General features: G+C 36.0%; 3 protein-coding genes across 4 annotated transcripts; 2 read left to right on the top strand and 1 right to left on the bottom strand.

The window, feature by feature from the left end:
• The first annotated feature begins 5,609 nt into the window (after window positions 1-5,609).
• On the top strand, window positions 5,610-12,869 carry LOC147396208 (Galactosyltransferase family protein). 2 transcript variants are annotated; one of them, XM_086450934.1, is made up of 8 exons: window positions 5,610-5,850; window positions 8,098-9,017; window positions 9,810-10,045; window positions 10,171-10,449; window positions 10,717-10,845; window positions 11,026-11,202; window positions 11,310-11,417; window positions 12,316-12,869. In XM_086450934.1, exons 2-8 carry the CDS (start codon window positions 8,240-8,242, stop codon window positions 12,532-12,534), a joined length of 1,926 nt encoding a protein of 641 aa, XP_086307060.1. In that variant the 5' UTR covers window positions 5,610-5,850; window positions 8,098-8,239; the 3' UTR covers window positions 12,535-12,869. The 2 variants fall into 2 exon arrangements, with proteins under 2 accessions (XP_086307060.1, XP_086307061.1); XM_086450935.1 differs by having other exon boundaries at window positions 5,611-5,850; window positions 12,328-12,869.
• A 1,616-nt stretch (window positions 12,870-14,485) lies between these two features.
• Window positions 14,486-15,115, bottom strand: LOC147396209 (germin-like protein 9-3). Its single transcript, XM_086451677.1, has one exon. The coding sequence runs from the start codon at window positions 15,104-15,106 to the stop codon at window positions 14,486-14,488; it is 621 nt and encodes a 206-aa protein (XP_086307803.1). The 5' UTR covers window positions 15,107-15,115.
• A 921-nt stretch (window positions 15,116-16,036) lies between these two features.
• Window positions 16,037-16,731, top strand: LOC147396210 (putative germin-like protein 9-2). The gene has a single exon (XM_086451676.1). It carries the CDS (start codon window positions 16,079-16,081, stop codon window positions 16,700-16,702), a length of 624 nt encoding a protein of 207 aa, XP_086307802.1. The 5' UTR covers window positions 16,037-16,078; the 3' UTR covers window positions 16,703-16,731.
• The last annotated feature ends 961 nt before the right edge of the window (window positions 16,732-17,692 follow it).

The following is a 17,692-nucleotide window of genomic DNA, read 5'->3' on the forward strand; positions in this document are numbered from 1 at the left end:
AGATCTGGAGCTCAACATGTCCTAATTTGGAGACAAGGAAATGATCTGTATAGTCAAAGAATTTGAGCGCATTCTTGACCTTCGTCAATCAACTACGGTGGTAGTGCTACCCTTGCGCGAAAGCTATAGGAAAGAGGCGTTGGGATTCTTCAGGGTTTTAAAACACCAACTAGAGTGTATTAACAAGAATTCAAATCCTCTCAAGATTTCTAAAACTTTTTTGCTTCAATGGCTTGAAGATATGAATTCTCTATCTCGGTTTGACATTTTTGACCCTAGTGGTGATGAATTAACTCTTGTTTCCTTGGAACGATTAGTATGTAAATCCGAATTTGATAAGTATACTTAACCAAGTTAGACAAGGTTTAAGGTTCGCTCCTATATTCTTAGGGGAGACTTATCTATCTATTTATTTATCACGACTTGTTCAAGTGGGAGAGAGCGAGTGTATCATGGGTGTGTTCCATTATTGTAGGTAAAGTCTTTATTTTATCCGTTTTGAATTTTAAAAACATTGTGGTTCGGATGAGTGTTGAATTAACTTTCTTTTTTGCACAACTTTGGTTCTTTGATCACTTGGCTTCGACTACGACTATTAGCTGTCCTTTCAATGTTCACATTAATCTAGTGGTTTTGATAAATAAAAGAGAGCCCCTCGTCCGTTTCGATGTCAAGTTAGGTTGGTTCAAAGGTTTGTAGGATTTTTCTGATGAAAAAATAGTTTAGTTGGGGTACTTTCGAATATTTGATTTCTCCTATCCTTTCTTTTCAACGAAGTTGCTTTATTATGTTGATCGGTTTGACATGTGTTATTCATTACATTCCTTTTCGCATGCTAAGGCAATTCGACGAAGAATAAGACATAGTAACTCATGGAGATTTTGGTAAGTTGGTTGGGTATTTTTCTCCTTCTTCTCCATCCTAGTTGTGGCGCCCCGCTAAACGCTAACACAAATCCCCATGTCAGATCTCGAGGTACTAGATGGCACCTCGAAATTTCGGCATGGTCTCCTCTGTTTATGTTAGCATTCCAAGGCGTTCAACCTGCACCTGATAAACGACATACAATCCTGCATACATATACAAAATATAATACTAGCGGAAGCTTAAATACGTCTAATAACGAATGAAGTATCAGAGTGCGGAAGAATAACCAGAATACAGGATTATACAAAATTTCTCACTCTAACAGAATTCCTAACACTCAAGACAGAATCCATAAAACTACCTGGGGGAATTGACACCACTAGGGGGTATAGCCCTAGTACTTACCAGGTGACGAACTCTGGTTGTCTATCTGACCAACTAGATGATCCTCATTCGTACTCTATACTTGCCTCGCCAAGCTCTGAATCTGAAACTAAAAAATGGAGAAAGAAAGAGTGAGTAACAATGGTTACCCAGTAGGGAAACAAACAATTTCTGCCAATAACCCCTCCTAACATGAACTAATAAGCATACTGAATCATTTTAAAATAGTCAAAGTTTTACAGAAGTAATTACGATTAACTAGTACATATAGCCAGGGATGAACAACTAAACATTTTAAAACTCACATTACATCGATCAGCAGTACTCACTATAACATTATCTTTTTATACAAATCTAATTGATCAAAGGGAAATAATAAACATGGATTTCATTTTATTTATCAAAATAAACAACAGATACATAATACACAATGGTGGAGTTTTGAAATTAGAGAGTTGGGATTCACGACTGGATCGCTCCCAGTCGGGACATAATCTTACAATTCTTCTCTGGTTTTTAGTTCCTGATTTTGTAGCCGGTCGCTGCACTTACCACGTTTGGTGACCATTTATCCGGCTCAGGCTGGCCGTTTGACGTGATCGTAAGCAATGGGTCTCTTTTCGATGTGTCAGAACGTTCGACTACTATAGATTGTTAGTGATCACTGACTAATCATCTTCGTCTATGCCTATCAGGCGTGCATGTGATTCCCAAATATACAAACCATTCGTATACGACCACCTTTACATTACAAGTTCACTGGTAAAGATAGAGAGGAATATCCCGGATTCCAGTTGTGACTCCACTCTCATACGCGTCCCATACCACGTATGAGTTTGGTGGTCCCTACCGTACATCCCAGAATAGTACACCACTCCGGATGATATGATGCACTATCCCTTCAGGCATTCACAAACTCTTTAACAGCTCACAAAATAGCTACTTATATATATTATTTTCATTTGAAAACAAAAGATAAATTAACAATACAAGGTTGAGAATAGATATCCAGTTTCCTACCATGCAAGTGTGGCCGCCCGGCCTAAAATAAATAACATAACTGAAACGGAAACAGTGCCTCGCGCTAACAGAAAGTAAATAAACATGCAACCAATAATATTATCCCTGGATGTTCACCAACCTGCACACAACACAACAATGTAAAATGCAGACATCACCTCTCGGGTGTGACTCTGACATTTTACCGTTTCATACCATTTTTTCCTTTTTTCGATTTTTACAATTTTCAATCTCTTCAATAAAACATCCATTTTCTGATATTCATCAACTCAATATGAGTTCATTGAATATTAAATCACATTTTCCAACTAAAGAATTTATTTTTATCAATAATATTGAAAAAGAAAATGAATTTTATATCAAAACGGGGTCCGAACAGTGCACAAGACCCAATTTATGGAAATAACCCGTTAAAATACCCTACCCACGTATAATTTGTTAAAAATACAATTAAACATATCAAACATGCAATTTCTGGCGTGAATTGTTGAAATAACAAAAGAATTCTATATTTTAGAAATATATCCAAAACTTTTCCGATAAAATCCTAAATGCAATTTTCACAATCTACGATTACTAATAGAAATTGAAAGTTCCTTACAATCACTAGGCGACGGAATTGAAGCACGTGCGCGGAAATCGAGGCAAATAGCGCGAAAATCGAGACGAACCGAACTTCAAAGCGGTTGATTTTCGAAACTGGCCCGGTGGTTTTGAAGATCTCGATGTGCTCGTCTCTTCTCCCTTCTACGGCGAAAGACGGTTTGACCCCGAAATCGATGAAAACCGAGGTCGAAGTTACGAAAATCTCCGTATAAAAATACGGCTGATTTTTGACTATATGGGGTGAAAAAGGCGAGAAAACGAAAGGAATTTGGTTGGGTTATGTAGAGAATGAGGCTGCGGACGTTTCCCCCTTCTGCGTCGGAAGACGGTTTGACCCCGAAACGGACGAAATCCGAGGTCAAAGTTTCGAAATTTCCATATCCAACTACGGCTGATTTTTGACGATATCGGGTAAAATAGAAAGTGAAACAAAGAAAGGTTGGGTGGGTTTTATAGAGAACGTAGCTGCGGACATTTCTCCCTTCTGCGTCGATCGTTGACGGCGAGCCGTTTGTGAGAGATCTGAGATTGAAGATCGAAGAAAAAAAAAATTCGTTTTTTTTTTTTATATGTCTCGGCCGTATGGACGCGTTGGGGAAGATGACATATAAAAAAAAATTAAAATTATTATTTAAATAAAATGTGGGACGAATTCGGTATTTTGTTAATTGTTTCGATCGATGATAACTTGATCATCCGGACTCCAAAACTGACAAATGAATACTCTATTTCACCTAATTTTTCGTTCCGGATCTAATGGTATAGTCAATTTCTACAAATTATGTCTCCAAAAAAATTTTACATTTTTGGCCTGATGTGACACCTAAACTTGATGTCGTTTTCGTTTTTGGCGATAATTAGACTTCCTGATCTCTAAAAATGACAAATAAATAGTCTATGTTGAATAAATTTTTGTTATGAACCCAATGGTATGATCGAATTTTAAAAATTATCCTCTAACAAAAAGTCACTGTTTTAGTCTGGTCCGACCCGGTAATCGAGGATTTTGCAACTTTTATATTCGGACTCGCATTTAAGCATGCTTACAGGCTAAAGTATATTTTTCGATCATTTTGAATCTAATGGTGAGGTCAGATTCTATTAAAAATGATCAAAACAAGGTCCCACAGTTTTACCCTAAGTCCCACTTTCAAGATTTTCTTAAAATTCCACTATTTATTTTTTCTCGAGATACGAATTAAAAATTTGGGGTGTTACACTAGCGATTGCGGGATTGACTAGAGAAAGCTTAAAAAGAATGTCGTAGTTCTTGACCAGCTTGTATTTCTCGGTTACTTATTTCTGAACTACCTATTTTGGATCCAACAACAGATTGTTGAAAGAGTTGGTGTTATGCCTTCGACTCAAGTGAGGTCCTTTTGTTCTCGAGATAATCGAATTAACACAAATGCCTTAAGAGAGAGTGAGTAAGGAAAATGATTAGCTTATTGCCAAGAGATAATCAAATTTACACCATTTTCTTTGCTTATTCTCTTTTGTGATTTCTTATTACCAAAACGTAATGATTTTCTTAAAAAGAAATCTGAGATGAGATTTTTGTTAGGATTTTTTTGTAGCAGAGAGAGTGTGTGTGTGTGTGTGAGAAAAGAAAGCTTTACCATTACCTTATGGTTGACAAAAATCGTGAGAGAGAGAAGATAGATTTGCGTTTAGGGTTGAAGTCGATTGTGAGAGAGAGAGAATATAGATTTGCGTTTAGCGTGTTTTTAAGGTTGAAGTCGAGAAACTGTATAGAGTGAAAGAGCTTCTTCGTCCCTTTGATTTTTTTTTTTTTTCTCTTTAGAATTGAAGACTAGAGAGAGAGAGGGAGTGAATGAGAGAGGGTGATTCTGTTTAATGTTTGAAGAGTTTATTTTTTTAATAAAAGAAGTTTAAGGGAGGTCATTGTAATTAGCTAATTTATTTTGATGAGAAACGTGATTATAGCTGCAAGTCATGTTTTCAAGCTAAAACTCAATTTGACCATTGAATTGGTCGATATTCAACAACTCGACCTCATCATTTTTACATATGTTTTCATATCTGGGCGTGGAACCGCTCCCTATCTATATAGTTTATATAGTTATATAAATTACATAATTTAAATATTTATATAGTTTATATCAATTATATAAGATTATATTTAAATCATGTATATTTTATATGAGTTTATATAAGGTATAAATTATAATACATATTTTATATATAAGGTTTAAAGTTTACAATAAAATTATATATAATATTTATGAATTATAATGTATACTTTACATAAATTTTATTTACATATGATATATATAGTACATGTGATAATATGAGTTAAATTAATCCGGATCAGGAATCAAAATCAAAATGAGAAGAAAACTTAAATTTTTTTGAAATTCCAAAATTTTTAATTTACGGGTTACCCAAGCTGAACCCGATTTTGAACCCAAAAATTACAATTCGGTTTCGGTTTGGTTTTGAGTATTGCCTTTTGATGAAAACCCGAACCCAAATGCCTTTGATTCAATTTCGGTTTTAGCTCTCTCCAAAACCGAATTCGGTTCTACCAGAATGTACATGCCTATACTAAGCGCACGAAATTGAGATTCACGCTATTTTTTATTTTATTTTAATTGGAATGTAATAAGTAAAAGTTGGAGTGTCAATAGCAGCACTCATATTTTATTACACATCAGCATGAGTAAAGGAGTGGTTAAAAGTTAAAAACACGCGAAGCGTATCCTAATTCCTACCAACATACGTTTAAAGTAGTGCAGTCGCAAGTTGCAACTGCTGCTGAAGTAAGCTGCTCACCTTGCGAGAGTCCAAGACGCTCTGCGGAGAACTAAGGCTAATAGTAATGTCGATCTCTCTAAACCCAGAACTTCAGAGAAACTTCAGAGAATGATTAATTCTCCATTAACAGAGCTTGATGAAGATGAAGAAGAAGAACAACATTTGAAGCTCTAGACAGATTTGATGCGTTCGAAGGTCAGTTCAGTGTGGGAAACCTAGAGATTCATTGGCCTCTCTAGATTCTCAATCTCAACCTACAATCTCTTGGATCTCGTAAACTAGTTATCTCTGTAATTCTTGATTGTTGCATTTTGTTTAGTGGAAGTTCAGAATTTGATATTTCCCCCCCTTTTTTGCGCTTTAACATAATAAGATCCAGAAATTGTCGAATTTTGTTACATGTTCTTTTATTATTATTTTTTTCTCTTAGAGGATGAGGTATTGGAAATTATTGGATAGATTTGAACCGCCACAAAAATTTTCAGTTCTACCAATTTTCTTTTAAATGAGATGGTAAGATTAACTACTTATGATCTGAAAATGATAACAAAATGAAGAATTTTAGTAGATTTCAGAGTAGTTACGAACTCAAGATACTATTTTTCAAGTTCGTGAACCAGATAAGAAAATAATAAAAACAAATTTTGGTGGGTTTAAACTCTTTACCGATTCATCCCATTTACCAGATATTTTCTTTATCCTTTGAAATTGGTTATAGCTGATGTTTCATGGATACCAAAAAAAGTGAAGTAGGTGGGTGTCAAATGTATGTCGGATTCCAATTTTTTCTTTCTTTCCTTATTATCAGACTATGAATTCTATTATTTCCAAATAAGATTTTCTTGTAGCATTTGCTAGGCGAGCGAGATTAGTGGTCAATAATTAGTAGCTGAAGACAGGTTTTGGACCTAGTTTGTGGTATCAGTTGAGTTGGTTGGCACCTCTTCGTCAACTGATCTGATTCCACATTGTTACCTCCCTGATCATACTAACAGTTTTAAAGCAAACTAATAGTATAAACTCTCCTAGGAGATTTAGTTGGAGAAGATACGCAGATTTTGTCAACTTGATGAAGTGTATGGTCAGTTGGTCGCTAATACTATCGACATACATAGACTTTAACCAATTTAACCAGATTTTTTTTTTTTTTTTTTCTGCTTATCGTGGATATCTCCACCTTTCGGGTGGGACTAATCCCACGGTCACACGCACCATCTTCTCGGAAAGTCCTACTTGCAAATGGTTGAGTCGAGGGTTATATTGACCCCAAGGAATTCATTGCTTTGTGGGGTTTTGAACACTTGATGTACCCTTCTTGAGGAGCTTATCAAGGCTCGGCTTGCCACTAGGCCAACCCCTTGAGGTTACCAACTTAGCAAGCTGGAACCCCCCAAACTTTGTAGCAAATATGATATTAAGCATTTGTCATTCTTTTGTCTATAGGCGTGTTATACATAACATAAATTTCCATTTCGGAATCCATCATTATCCTTATTACTAGATTGGTATCAATAATTTTACCATACATTATGAGAGCTACTATTGGCACCCCAACTTTTACTTAGTACACCCTAATTAAAAATAAAGAAAATAAGGGAAGGGTTGAGATAAGTAAATGTTGGGGTGCCAATAGAAGCTCTCTCGTTTTATGTGCCAGACTTCTTTCCATTTTTTTAGGTTTAGGATTTTATACGAGCCTGATCATAATTGTTAACAAGGACTGAAATTGTTTGAACGAGCATTATAATGTTTTTTCATGTTGAGATTATAATTTGAGCCAAACTTTTATAATGTTTGAAGAGTGTTTTAATCTTTAATTGGGGTGTGATAAATAATTTAAGAAACTGGGGTGTAATAAATAAAAGTTGGGATGCCAATAACAACTCTCTACATTATTTACAATGTAAATATCTGTTCAACATATACTATTTGTCAAGGTTTGCTAGATCATACACATTGTACCCTATAGGAGTTTGACATCCATACCATATCCACACAATAGCTAGAGATAGAAATTGTCATTTAAAGGGGATGGATAGCGAAAGATATCATGACATATCTACAAAGAGTTGTCACTATATAGTGTAATATGATAGTGTCCAGCTCCATCGGGGTTATGGTGTCATTCTATGTTGCCATCCTACTGACCACCTTGAATGTACCAAACTATCATATCTTCTCAAACCTGTTCTGATCTTCGGTGAAAGATAGCTTGAGTCCTTGAAATTTGATGGTTTTTTCAAAGATTTTGACTGGGAAGTGTATGACTTTTTAATTTCTATGACTCTCTTACCGCTTTAATTATTGATTTTTTTTAAAATTTTTTTATACTACTTGCATGAGTTCAAACTTTTTTCTTGTCCCTATTATTCAATATTATCGATGGGACTAGTTGATTTCTTGTTTTTGAAAGCTACTGTTGAAATTTTGTAACAATGGCAGAAAATACCCAGCAGATTGCTTCCAACTTTAAAGCAGAAAAAAGAAGATGGTTAAGCTACACACAAGTTCTTCACAACTTGGATAAACAGGGGGCATCTTGTTAAGCATATTGATTTCGAGTGAGCTCACTACGTGTGTGGTAATGAAGAAGTGGTCCGGAGGCACTTTAATTATTGCTCTTGCTATTATATTGATGATACGGTACAGTCTTATGGAAAAAAAATCGCAGAAGCAGTCAGCATATAATTTCTTTAGAAACCATCCAACCAATGATTCACGTATAGAGGATAAAGGTGTCATCAAGTCTTCTCAACCACAAAAAATTCTAAATCATTCAAGGAAGACCTACATTATTAATGTTGAAGGACTCAATGATCTGTACTCTTCAAACAATCTTTCAGTAGAAGAGTCCAAAGTCATACATGTATGGGCTCAGATGTCCTCCTTACTATCGAGATCAGACTCTTTGCCTGAAACTGCTCAAGGTATCAAGGAAGCTTCCATTGCGTGGAAAGATTTATTGGCCACCATTGAAATGGAAAAAGCTTCAAGGATTGCCAATAGTAGCAGCCACGGAAACCATGCAGAAGATAAGGAATGCCCTTTCTATGTAAGTATGTTGAATAAGACAATATCGAGAAATGGAAGTATGCTTGAGTTTCCTTGTGGGATTGTTGAGGATTCTTCGATTACAATTGTCGGTGTTCCTGATGGAAATCCTGGAAGTTTTCAGATTGAACTTATAGGTTCACAACTCTCAGGGGAGCCAAAACCTCCTACCGTATTGTACTATAATGTAAGTTTGCCAGGAAATAAACTGACAGAGGACCCAGTCATAATTCAGAATACATGGACTGCCGAACAGGGTTGGGGGAAAGAAGAAAGATGCCCAGCACATGGTTCTACTAGTAACCATGAAGGTATGCTTTTGAACATTTCCTTTTTCTGTTTTTTTTCTTTGATGGGTAAGCTGGACTTGAACCCACGACCTCAAAGTTATTTTGCAATGTGTCAAACCAACTGAGCTATGGTCTAAGCCTGTTTCCTTTTCATTTTGATTCTCAAGAGCCCTTTTCCCCCCCCTCATTATACATGTAGCGCACTGATGTTGATCTAATTAACATGAGAGGCGAATTCTTATTTGTATCTGCTTGTTTTGTTGCCACAAGAGTAGCATATTGTTGTATTTAGTATTTAAATTTCATTAGAAACAATATATCTAATGGAAGTGCTGAATGGGGAAATCTGGTGTACTACTGTTATACCCTTAGACAGCGATACTGAATGCATTCAATGATGCTACCCGGGGCTAGTCCACTTGGTGACAAATTCAATTGAGATGAGTGTCACCATCCAATCACAAAATACATGCAAATGGAGAAAAAACTATGATTGTAATGCTCCAAGCAAAGGAGACTGTCTCCTAGTACTGCCCTCAATCCATGGTTTGAAAACTGTCTTTTTCTGCATGACTCAGTCGTTATATTTTAAATCAAATAAAATTTTCTAGTTCAGATAGACTTTTCCACTGATTGCATTGCTGGTCAAGTCCCATGATATGATACTTCAATTGTTCTTTAGCCCTCTAATCATTTGGTTATATTTCTGCTGAAGTTTCATATCTTTATCTTTGTTATTATAGTGTGTTATTTTGTAGGAACTCAAAATTCTAATAATGCCATTTTTGCAACATGACGTGGCTCATCTTACAGTTGATGGACTCGTTCGTTGCAATGAACAAGTTGCCAGAACTGTCATAGAAGAGAACCTTAATCGGAGTCAATCTAGTTATGAGAGTTCGACCAATGTTTCAAAGGGAAGTGCCCACATAAGTTTTAACTTTCCTTTTGTTGAAGGGAACCTATTTACTGCCACATTATGGGTTGGTTTGGAGGGATTCCATATGACTGTAAATGGCCGGCATGAAACATCTTTTGCATATAGGGAGGTGAGAGTGAGTTTACATATAATTACAGATTAATATAAAGCGGATGGAATCTGTAGAATCTTGTACATTTAATAGAACTACGTAAGTAATTAATCCCACCCGTAATAATGTTTCCACAACTGCAGAAACTTGAACCATGGTTGGTTAGTGGAGTCAAAGTGGCTGGTGGTTTGGACCTCTTATCTACTCTAGCTAATGGTTTGCCCGTTTCTGAAGATCTGGATCTTGTAGTTGATGCTGAGTACCTAAAAGCTCCTCAAATCTCGAGGAAAAGACTAATTATGCTGATTGGGGTTTTTTCAACTGGAAATAATTTTGAGCGTCGAATGGCATTGAGGAGGTCTTGGATGCAGTATGGAGCTGTACGTTCTGGGGACGTAGCTGTCCGCTTTTTTATTGGTCTTGTAAGTTATACCTCGCAATTTGGAGAAGCTTTTTCTAGTCTTGAATGGTTTAGAGCACTAGACTGAGATATGAAAATGACTATGTAACGTTATACCAGGCATCATCAAGGTTACACTTTGAATTGGCCAAGTCATCCTATCTCACTCTTGAAACAAATGAAATCTTATTTCACTAAGTTTTTGTTCCAATATCATAGACTCACGGTATATCTGGTTATTACCAAGTAAAATATGTTCACTAACAATTTTATATTTTTGAATCTGTAGCACAAGAACAGTAAAGTCAATGTCGAGCTGTGGAGAGAAGCTCAAACATATGGAGATATCCAGCTGATGCCTTTTGTTGATTACTACAGCCTTATCACTTTAAAAACAGTTGCTATTTGTATCATGGGGGTATGTGCAGATATTAAGTTGCGCAATTTGATCATATCCTGTTAGATTGAGAAACTTGGCACTAATTAAGGTTTTTTTTTTTTGTTTTAAATTATAATTTCATTACAACAACTCTATTTCATATATTTTTACTTTTTTCCTTGCGTAGATAATAACATTATGCTACTTCTGAATTTACAGACTAAAATTCTTCCAGCTAAATATATAATGAAAACAGACGACGATGCTTTTGTCAGAATTGATGAAGTTCTATCGAGCCTCAAGGGAAAGGTTTCTGGTGGTCTCTTGTATGGTCTCATGTCCTTTGAATCATCACCTCATAGAGACAAAGACAGCAAATGGTACATCGGTGTTGAGGTATTAATCTAACTATGCTTGTATACAAATACATATGTTTTGAAATAGAAACAAAACATTGAAATGTATGAAATAAAAAATTACTTCTGAGAGGGTGCTTTGTACAGGAATGGCCACATGCTTCATATCCGCCGTGGGCTCATGGTCCAGGGTATATTATCTCACGTGACATTGCAAAATTCATTGTTCAAGGCCACCAAGAAAGAGATCTCAAGGTAGGTAGCTAAATGATACGTTTACTGCCTACGGTGGGCAAAAGTGTCATTAAATTTTCTCTTTCAGCTGTCTTGACTTTTCTTGTTTCTGCGTTTCAGTAAAAAACATTTTTTCTGTTTTACTTCTTATTAGAAGAAAAGTCCAAAAAATTCAAGAAATCAAAATGATCTTGAAGACAAGAAATCAAACTGATACAAAACACTACTTGAAGACAAAGATATAACACATGTTGATACTTGATGCAAGTGTACTAGATTGCATTTAGAATCAGTACAATTGCAATACAGCATAAAATGTATGTACTTAAATACATTCGGGGTCAGTTGAACTATGCATTATACATAGAGAAAATCAGACTTTTTGAACCAATATAAAGGCAATCTATTTTATGGATATGAAAGAGAATTTTGGAGGTAGGTTTTTTGAAACTAAAGTTCTACCTAGGCCATGTGCTTAGTGCTTGCATGAAAGCCGCTTTAGCAATCAACATGGGAATCTCTGAAAGGGTTGAGGGCGGGTGGAGGAGTCACTAAAGTAAAATATTGAAACTGTTCTTTCTTTCTAACAAGAATCAGCTTAGATGTAGAAAATAGCAACAGATTAAACCGAACTAAAGAAAGAAAGATTTATAAAATGAAAAGAAAGATTTGTGTTTAGCAGGACAGAAACACCAGGAATGGAATAAAGAAATTATGAAAAGAGAAGTGTGGACCCTTGACCAACCACACCGAACAAGCAACTGGATTTATGTGTAGCTAGCTCCTTTATGTGTCCCCCCCCCTGCTTGAATATTTTTTAAATCTTCATATATTTTAATGAAAATATCTTTGTAGTTTGTTGCTTAGCTTGAAACTTTTCTTTCTTCTTTATCTCAACTGATTTGTGTTTTTTTTTAAAAACTTTTTAAAGCTATTTAAGCTAGAAGATGTTGCTGTGGGCATATGGATTGAACAATTCAAGAAGACTGGCCAGGAAGTTCATTACATCAACGATGATCGGTTTTACAATGCTGGTTGTGAATCAAATTATGTTCTTGCCCATTATCAAGGCCCTAGGATGGTGTTATGCCTTTGGGAGAAGCTACAGAACGAGCACGAGCCTTACTGTTGTGAGTAAGTTTATACCTTGTGAAAAGGATATAGATTCTTTTCTTTTCAGCTCTCGACTATTTTATGTTAAGAGCGAGTATAAAGAGCTTTTGGAAGCAAAACTTGAGTTGGAGTTGGGAGTTCGAGCAGGCTTCAATTCAGTACATTACCAGATAGTGACAGATAGAAAGTGTATACATATGTGTTGTAAGTCACCACTCATTGTCAACTATAGAGGAATTGCACTTTGAATAATAGAGAATTTGTCGAACTACCAATTGTTTGGCTAATGATATTCTGTTGTACCTCATTACCTGTTCTTGAAAACCAAGTTTACTAGGGCATGGTAGAAATTTAAATTAATGTCCATATCAAATTTTGATTAGGTTTTATTGTTTGGAAACATTTTTTCTTCAAGAAAAAAAAAGTTCTCCAAAGAATTTAAGAAAGATTAGTTACTTAATTAGCAATTAAAGAAGAATGATATTTGATTATTCTTAGATGATTACAATGAGCCTCATAAGGTTTAAGCAGAAACATTAAAGGATAAGAATGGACCATGCCAAATCTAGAATGTAATCTATCTATATCATCATCAATTTTTTAGTTATTCAAATCTAATCCTCCCTTTTACATTGCATCATATGTAATACTCTAACAGCAATGCATGTCATTTGAAATGTATTGGTTAAGACATTGTGATGAATTTAACTTTCCTACAAACCAATTCATATGCATTGGAAGTAATTGAGCTTTCAGAAAATTTTCTGAATCTTTCACGAGAGCCAATTCGGAAAGAAAAAAAAAATGCTTTTGCAAGTGTGTTATTGGGGAAGAGATGGTGCTGTATGCATGAGAATATTTCACAAAATTGTTGCAGCTTCTTGTGACCTCTCCTTTGGTGTCTAAATCAGTGACAAAGCTTTATGAATTTATCTACGGTGTTTTTAGCAGAAGGCATGTTCTTTCTATCAAACGTCCTTTGTAGCATTTGGAAAAGCATTTCTTAGCTCTCTATTCTACAAAAAAGAGAAACCTAGATTGAGTCACTTAGGTTCTGCTTGGTGCAATTGATCATACTTATTTGGCATCAGTGTAGCAATCCCAATTCTTATGCAATTGAAGCACTTCAATTGAATTGGGGTTCATGGGAAAATAAGTTTTGCTCATAAGGTTCGGGACAGATCACATGAGCCCACGTGTATTGAGGGTATCCCCAAATTATAAAGCTACCCTCGTTTAGGCTTTACGTGTCACACAGTCGAGAGCCTTGTATATTTCTCGGGTTCATGGACACCATTAAGAGGCTGTCCATTTCATGTGTAATGGCAACAACCAATAGTGTTGCTCCATTCCTCATCATCTTTTTTCATAAAATAATTAACGCAACAAACATCACAAATTACAATAATGTTATTCAATATAAATACATGATATTCGTTAAAAAACTATTTATGAAAATGGGTAGATACCCATTTCTGTGAAAAAATAAAAAATCATCCCCGGTTATGTAATTTTTACATAGTTCATAACCATTTCTGTAAAAAAAAAAAAAAAAACCATCCCCCCTGGTTATGTACTTTCTCTGGATCTTCCACTGGCATGATTCAACCATCCAAAAATTATGAAATATGATCAACTTGACTTGTGATAATTTATGTCTGTGTTTTTTCTGAAGTAGAAGAAACACATAAAATTAGTATTAAACATGCAATAACCAGGCTAAAATGATTGGAACCATCACCACTGATTGTGTCAATAGATGAACTTTATTATTAGTACGTCTTGGATAAAGGCAAGAAAAATTCAATAAATCCAAAAAAGGTGAGCAAAGACTAGATTATTATTTTTGAAAGCTAACACAGATACCCTTGAAAGAGTAAAAGATTATTATTCACTTCAAGTGAAAGAAAAATAAATCCACAACATAGATAAGCTGAAGGAACAACTGTGAGATGAAATAATGAGGAGCTTTAATTTTAGGCTTTGATTGCAAGTCCGGCCTTGATCGCTTGAATGGTGGCAACATCAGTCTTGAATGACATAGCTAAGATGGTGTCATCAATGCCTGTGGTAAAGACAGTGTTGGGAACCGACACTGTTCCAGCATTTGCACTACCGAAGGCAGAGACTGCAACGGCAAAGTTCTTAGCATCTGCATTGTACTGGTAGTGAACGAGCCCCTTAGGGAACACAAACATGTCACCTGCTTGGAGTGTTTGTGTGTAGAGCTTTTTATCCGTGTCGACGAAGCCCACTTCAAGATAACCACCAAGGAGGAAAAGTAGCTCAGCGGAGCGGGGATGAGTGTGAGGAGGATTAATGGTGCCCATTGGATATTGTAGCACAGCATAAGAAACACTCTGGCCATCAAGAGCCGGGAATTCAGCCAAGCTAGTTTTCAAGACCTTAAATGTAGTGGGTGGGTCTGCCCCAACAAGGACCCGTAAGGCAGTGTTGGTGAAGAAGTTGGCGTCGACTGCGGTGACATTTGAGGGGAGTGTAAAGTCAGTGGTGATGTCAGGGTCCCCTGCAGTTGCAAATTTGAGAATGGCAAAGACAGCTAGTAGTGCTAAGAAGGTTTCATGCTTGAAAGCCATGGTAGATGACTCGATATGGTATGATAGAATAGGCTGTATAGCTTAATAGCGTCTTTTTAAGGATACTTAAGGGTTCGTCGAAGTGTTGTTTATATAAAGGAAGGCAAGGGAGAACTAATGAGGTTGTTGGACTGCAATTACAGATGGCAAATACGATGTTCTGTTTGTCTTATGTCTAGTTCCTTGAAGATATCACCTTGTTTGTGCAGAAGTCTGCACACTTTGCAATAATATCTTATCGAATTTAGTAGAACAAACAGTAGATGAATAAGTTCAGATTACTATTAAAATTGCTTGAACGTATTATAATGTTGAGATTATAATTTGAGCCAAACCTTAGTCATGTTTGAAGAGTGTGTTTTAATCTTCAATTGGGATGTAATAAGTAAAAGTTGGGGTGCCAACAGCAGCTATCGAAAAAAAGAAGCCATTCCCAGTTATTTAAAAAATAAGAATAAAATAAAAACATAAGTTTCTAACTATAGAACCTATCACAAAAATACCCTTTTCCCTGATATGGGAAATGAAACTAAAAAAATACGAAGTGATACATATATGTGGTTATTTGAGGGATTTTTGTATTAGTAAATTAAGTTAATGATAAGGCAGTCTAAAACTCAAACAAGGACTGAAAAGTATCTTCAACTTGATGCAATCAAGACTCATTAGTCAAAAGCCTTATCCCAATAATTTGGGATCTTATTGTAATATACCGTTAGCTGTTGAAATTCTCTTTTCTTGTTCAGAACTTCACATCGTACCAAAGGAAAAGGAGAAACAAACAGCCTAGTAAACTTCAACCTCGGCCGGCTGCCACATCTGTCTGTCACAATATTATAACATCCATAAAAAGCAAAGCTCAACACCCCCTAACACTATAAATAGAAAATCAATCAAAGCTATCCATAACTATAACCAGTCAACAAACACTACTTTCTTCAGATATTCGTATCTGCTCATATCCTTTGAACCATGGCCTTGAAATTTCTCAAGCTTACTTTGTTCCTTTTACTTGTTGCCTTGGCTACCTCCCGGATGTCCCATGCAAGTGATCCAGATATCACCTCAGACTTCATCGTTCCAGCGAACTCTAATGTTGTTGATGGGACATTCTTCACCTATACTGGAATGCGTGGAATATTTAATACTGCCCCAGTAACCTTTAAGGTGACAAAAGCTAGCATGGCCGAGTTTCCAGCTCTTAATGGCCAAAGCGTCTCATTTGCTGTACTTCAGTACCCTGCAGGTTCCATCAACCCACCTCACACCCACCCTCGCTCTGCTGAGCTCCTGTTCGTCGTGGAAGGCAGCCTTGAAGTTGGAGTCATCGACACCACTAACAGGCTTTACACTCAAACACTTCAACTAGGAGACATGTTTGTGTTTCCAAAGGGACTTGTGCACTATCAGTACAATGCCAATGCAACGGTACCAGCTACTGCCATCTCTGCTTTTGGTAGTGCAAATGCCGGAACCGTGTCAGTCCCTAGCACTGTATTTTCTACTGGTATTGATGATGGCATCCTTGCCAAGGCTTTCAAAACTGATGTACCCACCATTCAGAAGATCAAGGCTGGTCTTGCACCCAAGGCCTAAATTTGAAGATCCTCTCTAGCCTCGATATAAGAGCCAACCCTTTCTCTTCGGTATTTTGTTGTGTTTATTTTTCTTTTATATGTTCACATTGCTATTTGATTTAGTATTATTAAATAATAATGAGTTAAGCATGCAATGACATTGAGGACATTCTCAAGAAAATGAAAAATTCTGTTAGTGAACATTTTATGACATTCTTTATTTTTGAGCAATGAGAGACGTTAACATTTCTTTCGAAATCCTGGCTTGTGCACATGGATACGGTTCCGTACCATCTCGGAGTGACTTACCCAAGATCAAAACAAAACAGTGATCCTGAAACATAAAATCTATTGGGATTGTCTCTAATATTCTCCCACTTGCAGGTCCATATGGTTAACATTTTAGATATCCAAACCGTACATTTGAGTCATTCTTAACATGGGAATCTTTGTCAGCAAAAAATCAGTACATTCTATTAACATTACCAACTAAAGTAAAAAAGAAAAAAACTGCCTTACATTAACGGTTTAGATAATTGGTTTGGATTTTCCAAAATCAATTAAAGCTTAGAGAAGTATGTCAAAATGGATTGAAATTCTATGAGGATGACCTTCAAGCCATGGACAATTCATTGTACAGTTGGATCATCTAAAATATTCTCCACATACGCCCCTCAAGAAAGAATGCAAACAAGGAATAAGAATAGGGAGTATCTCTATCCTAAGTCATACATATAGTGGATTCAACTATCACTTCTAATTATTATGGCACAAGAACAGTATTATGATACAAAAAGTTTGCAAGAGTGGCAGAGAGAATTTGAATATGTACAAAATGCCTTTGTTTTTAAAAAAATGAAAAATGAGACCAGTTAGTAGGGAGAACACAAGTACAAAATGCCTTACAAGCATAAAGGCTCGTCATTAAGTTAAAAATATAAGCTTCTAAAAGCTAAGGAATAATGTAAGTGCTATAAGTAGTAAGGGACCTCTAGTTCTTGGCCTTGGG

Source organism: Akebia trifoliata, chromosome 8 (genome assembly GCF_017979445.1).
Source record: "Akebia trifoliata isolate Shusen 1 chromosome 8, ASM1797944v1, whole genome shotgun sequence".
NCBI lineage: Eukaryota > Viridiplantae > Streptophyta > Magnoliopsida > Ranunculales > Lardizabalaceae > Akebia > Akebia trifoliata.

Excerpts from the sequence above, each read along its gene's own strand:
- LOC147396208 (XM_086450934.1), top strand. The coding sequence starts at position 8,240 with ATGAAGAAGTGGTCCGGAGGCACTTTAATTATTGCTCTTGCTATTATA. Across the intron at positions 11,203-11,309 it reads AATGGTACATCGGTGTTGAG|GAATGGCCACATGCTTCATA; the intron begins GTATTAATCTAA and ends TGCTTTGTACAG. Across the intron at positions 11,418-12,315 it reads ACCAAGAAAGAGATCTCAAG|AACTTTTTAAAGCTATTTAA; the intron begins GTAGGTAGCTAA and ends TTTTTTTTTAAA.
- LOC147396209 (XM_086451677.1), bottom strand. The coding sequence starts at position 15,106 with ATGGCTTTCAAGCATGAAACCTTCTTAGCACTACTAGCTGTCTTTGCC.
- LOC147396210 (XM_086451676.1), top strand. The coding sequence starts at position 16,079 with ATGGCCTTGAAATTTCTCAAGCTTACTTTGTTCCTTTTACTTGTTGCC.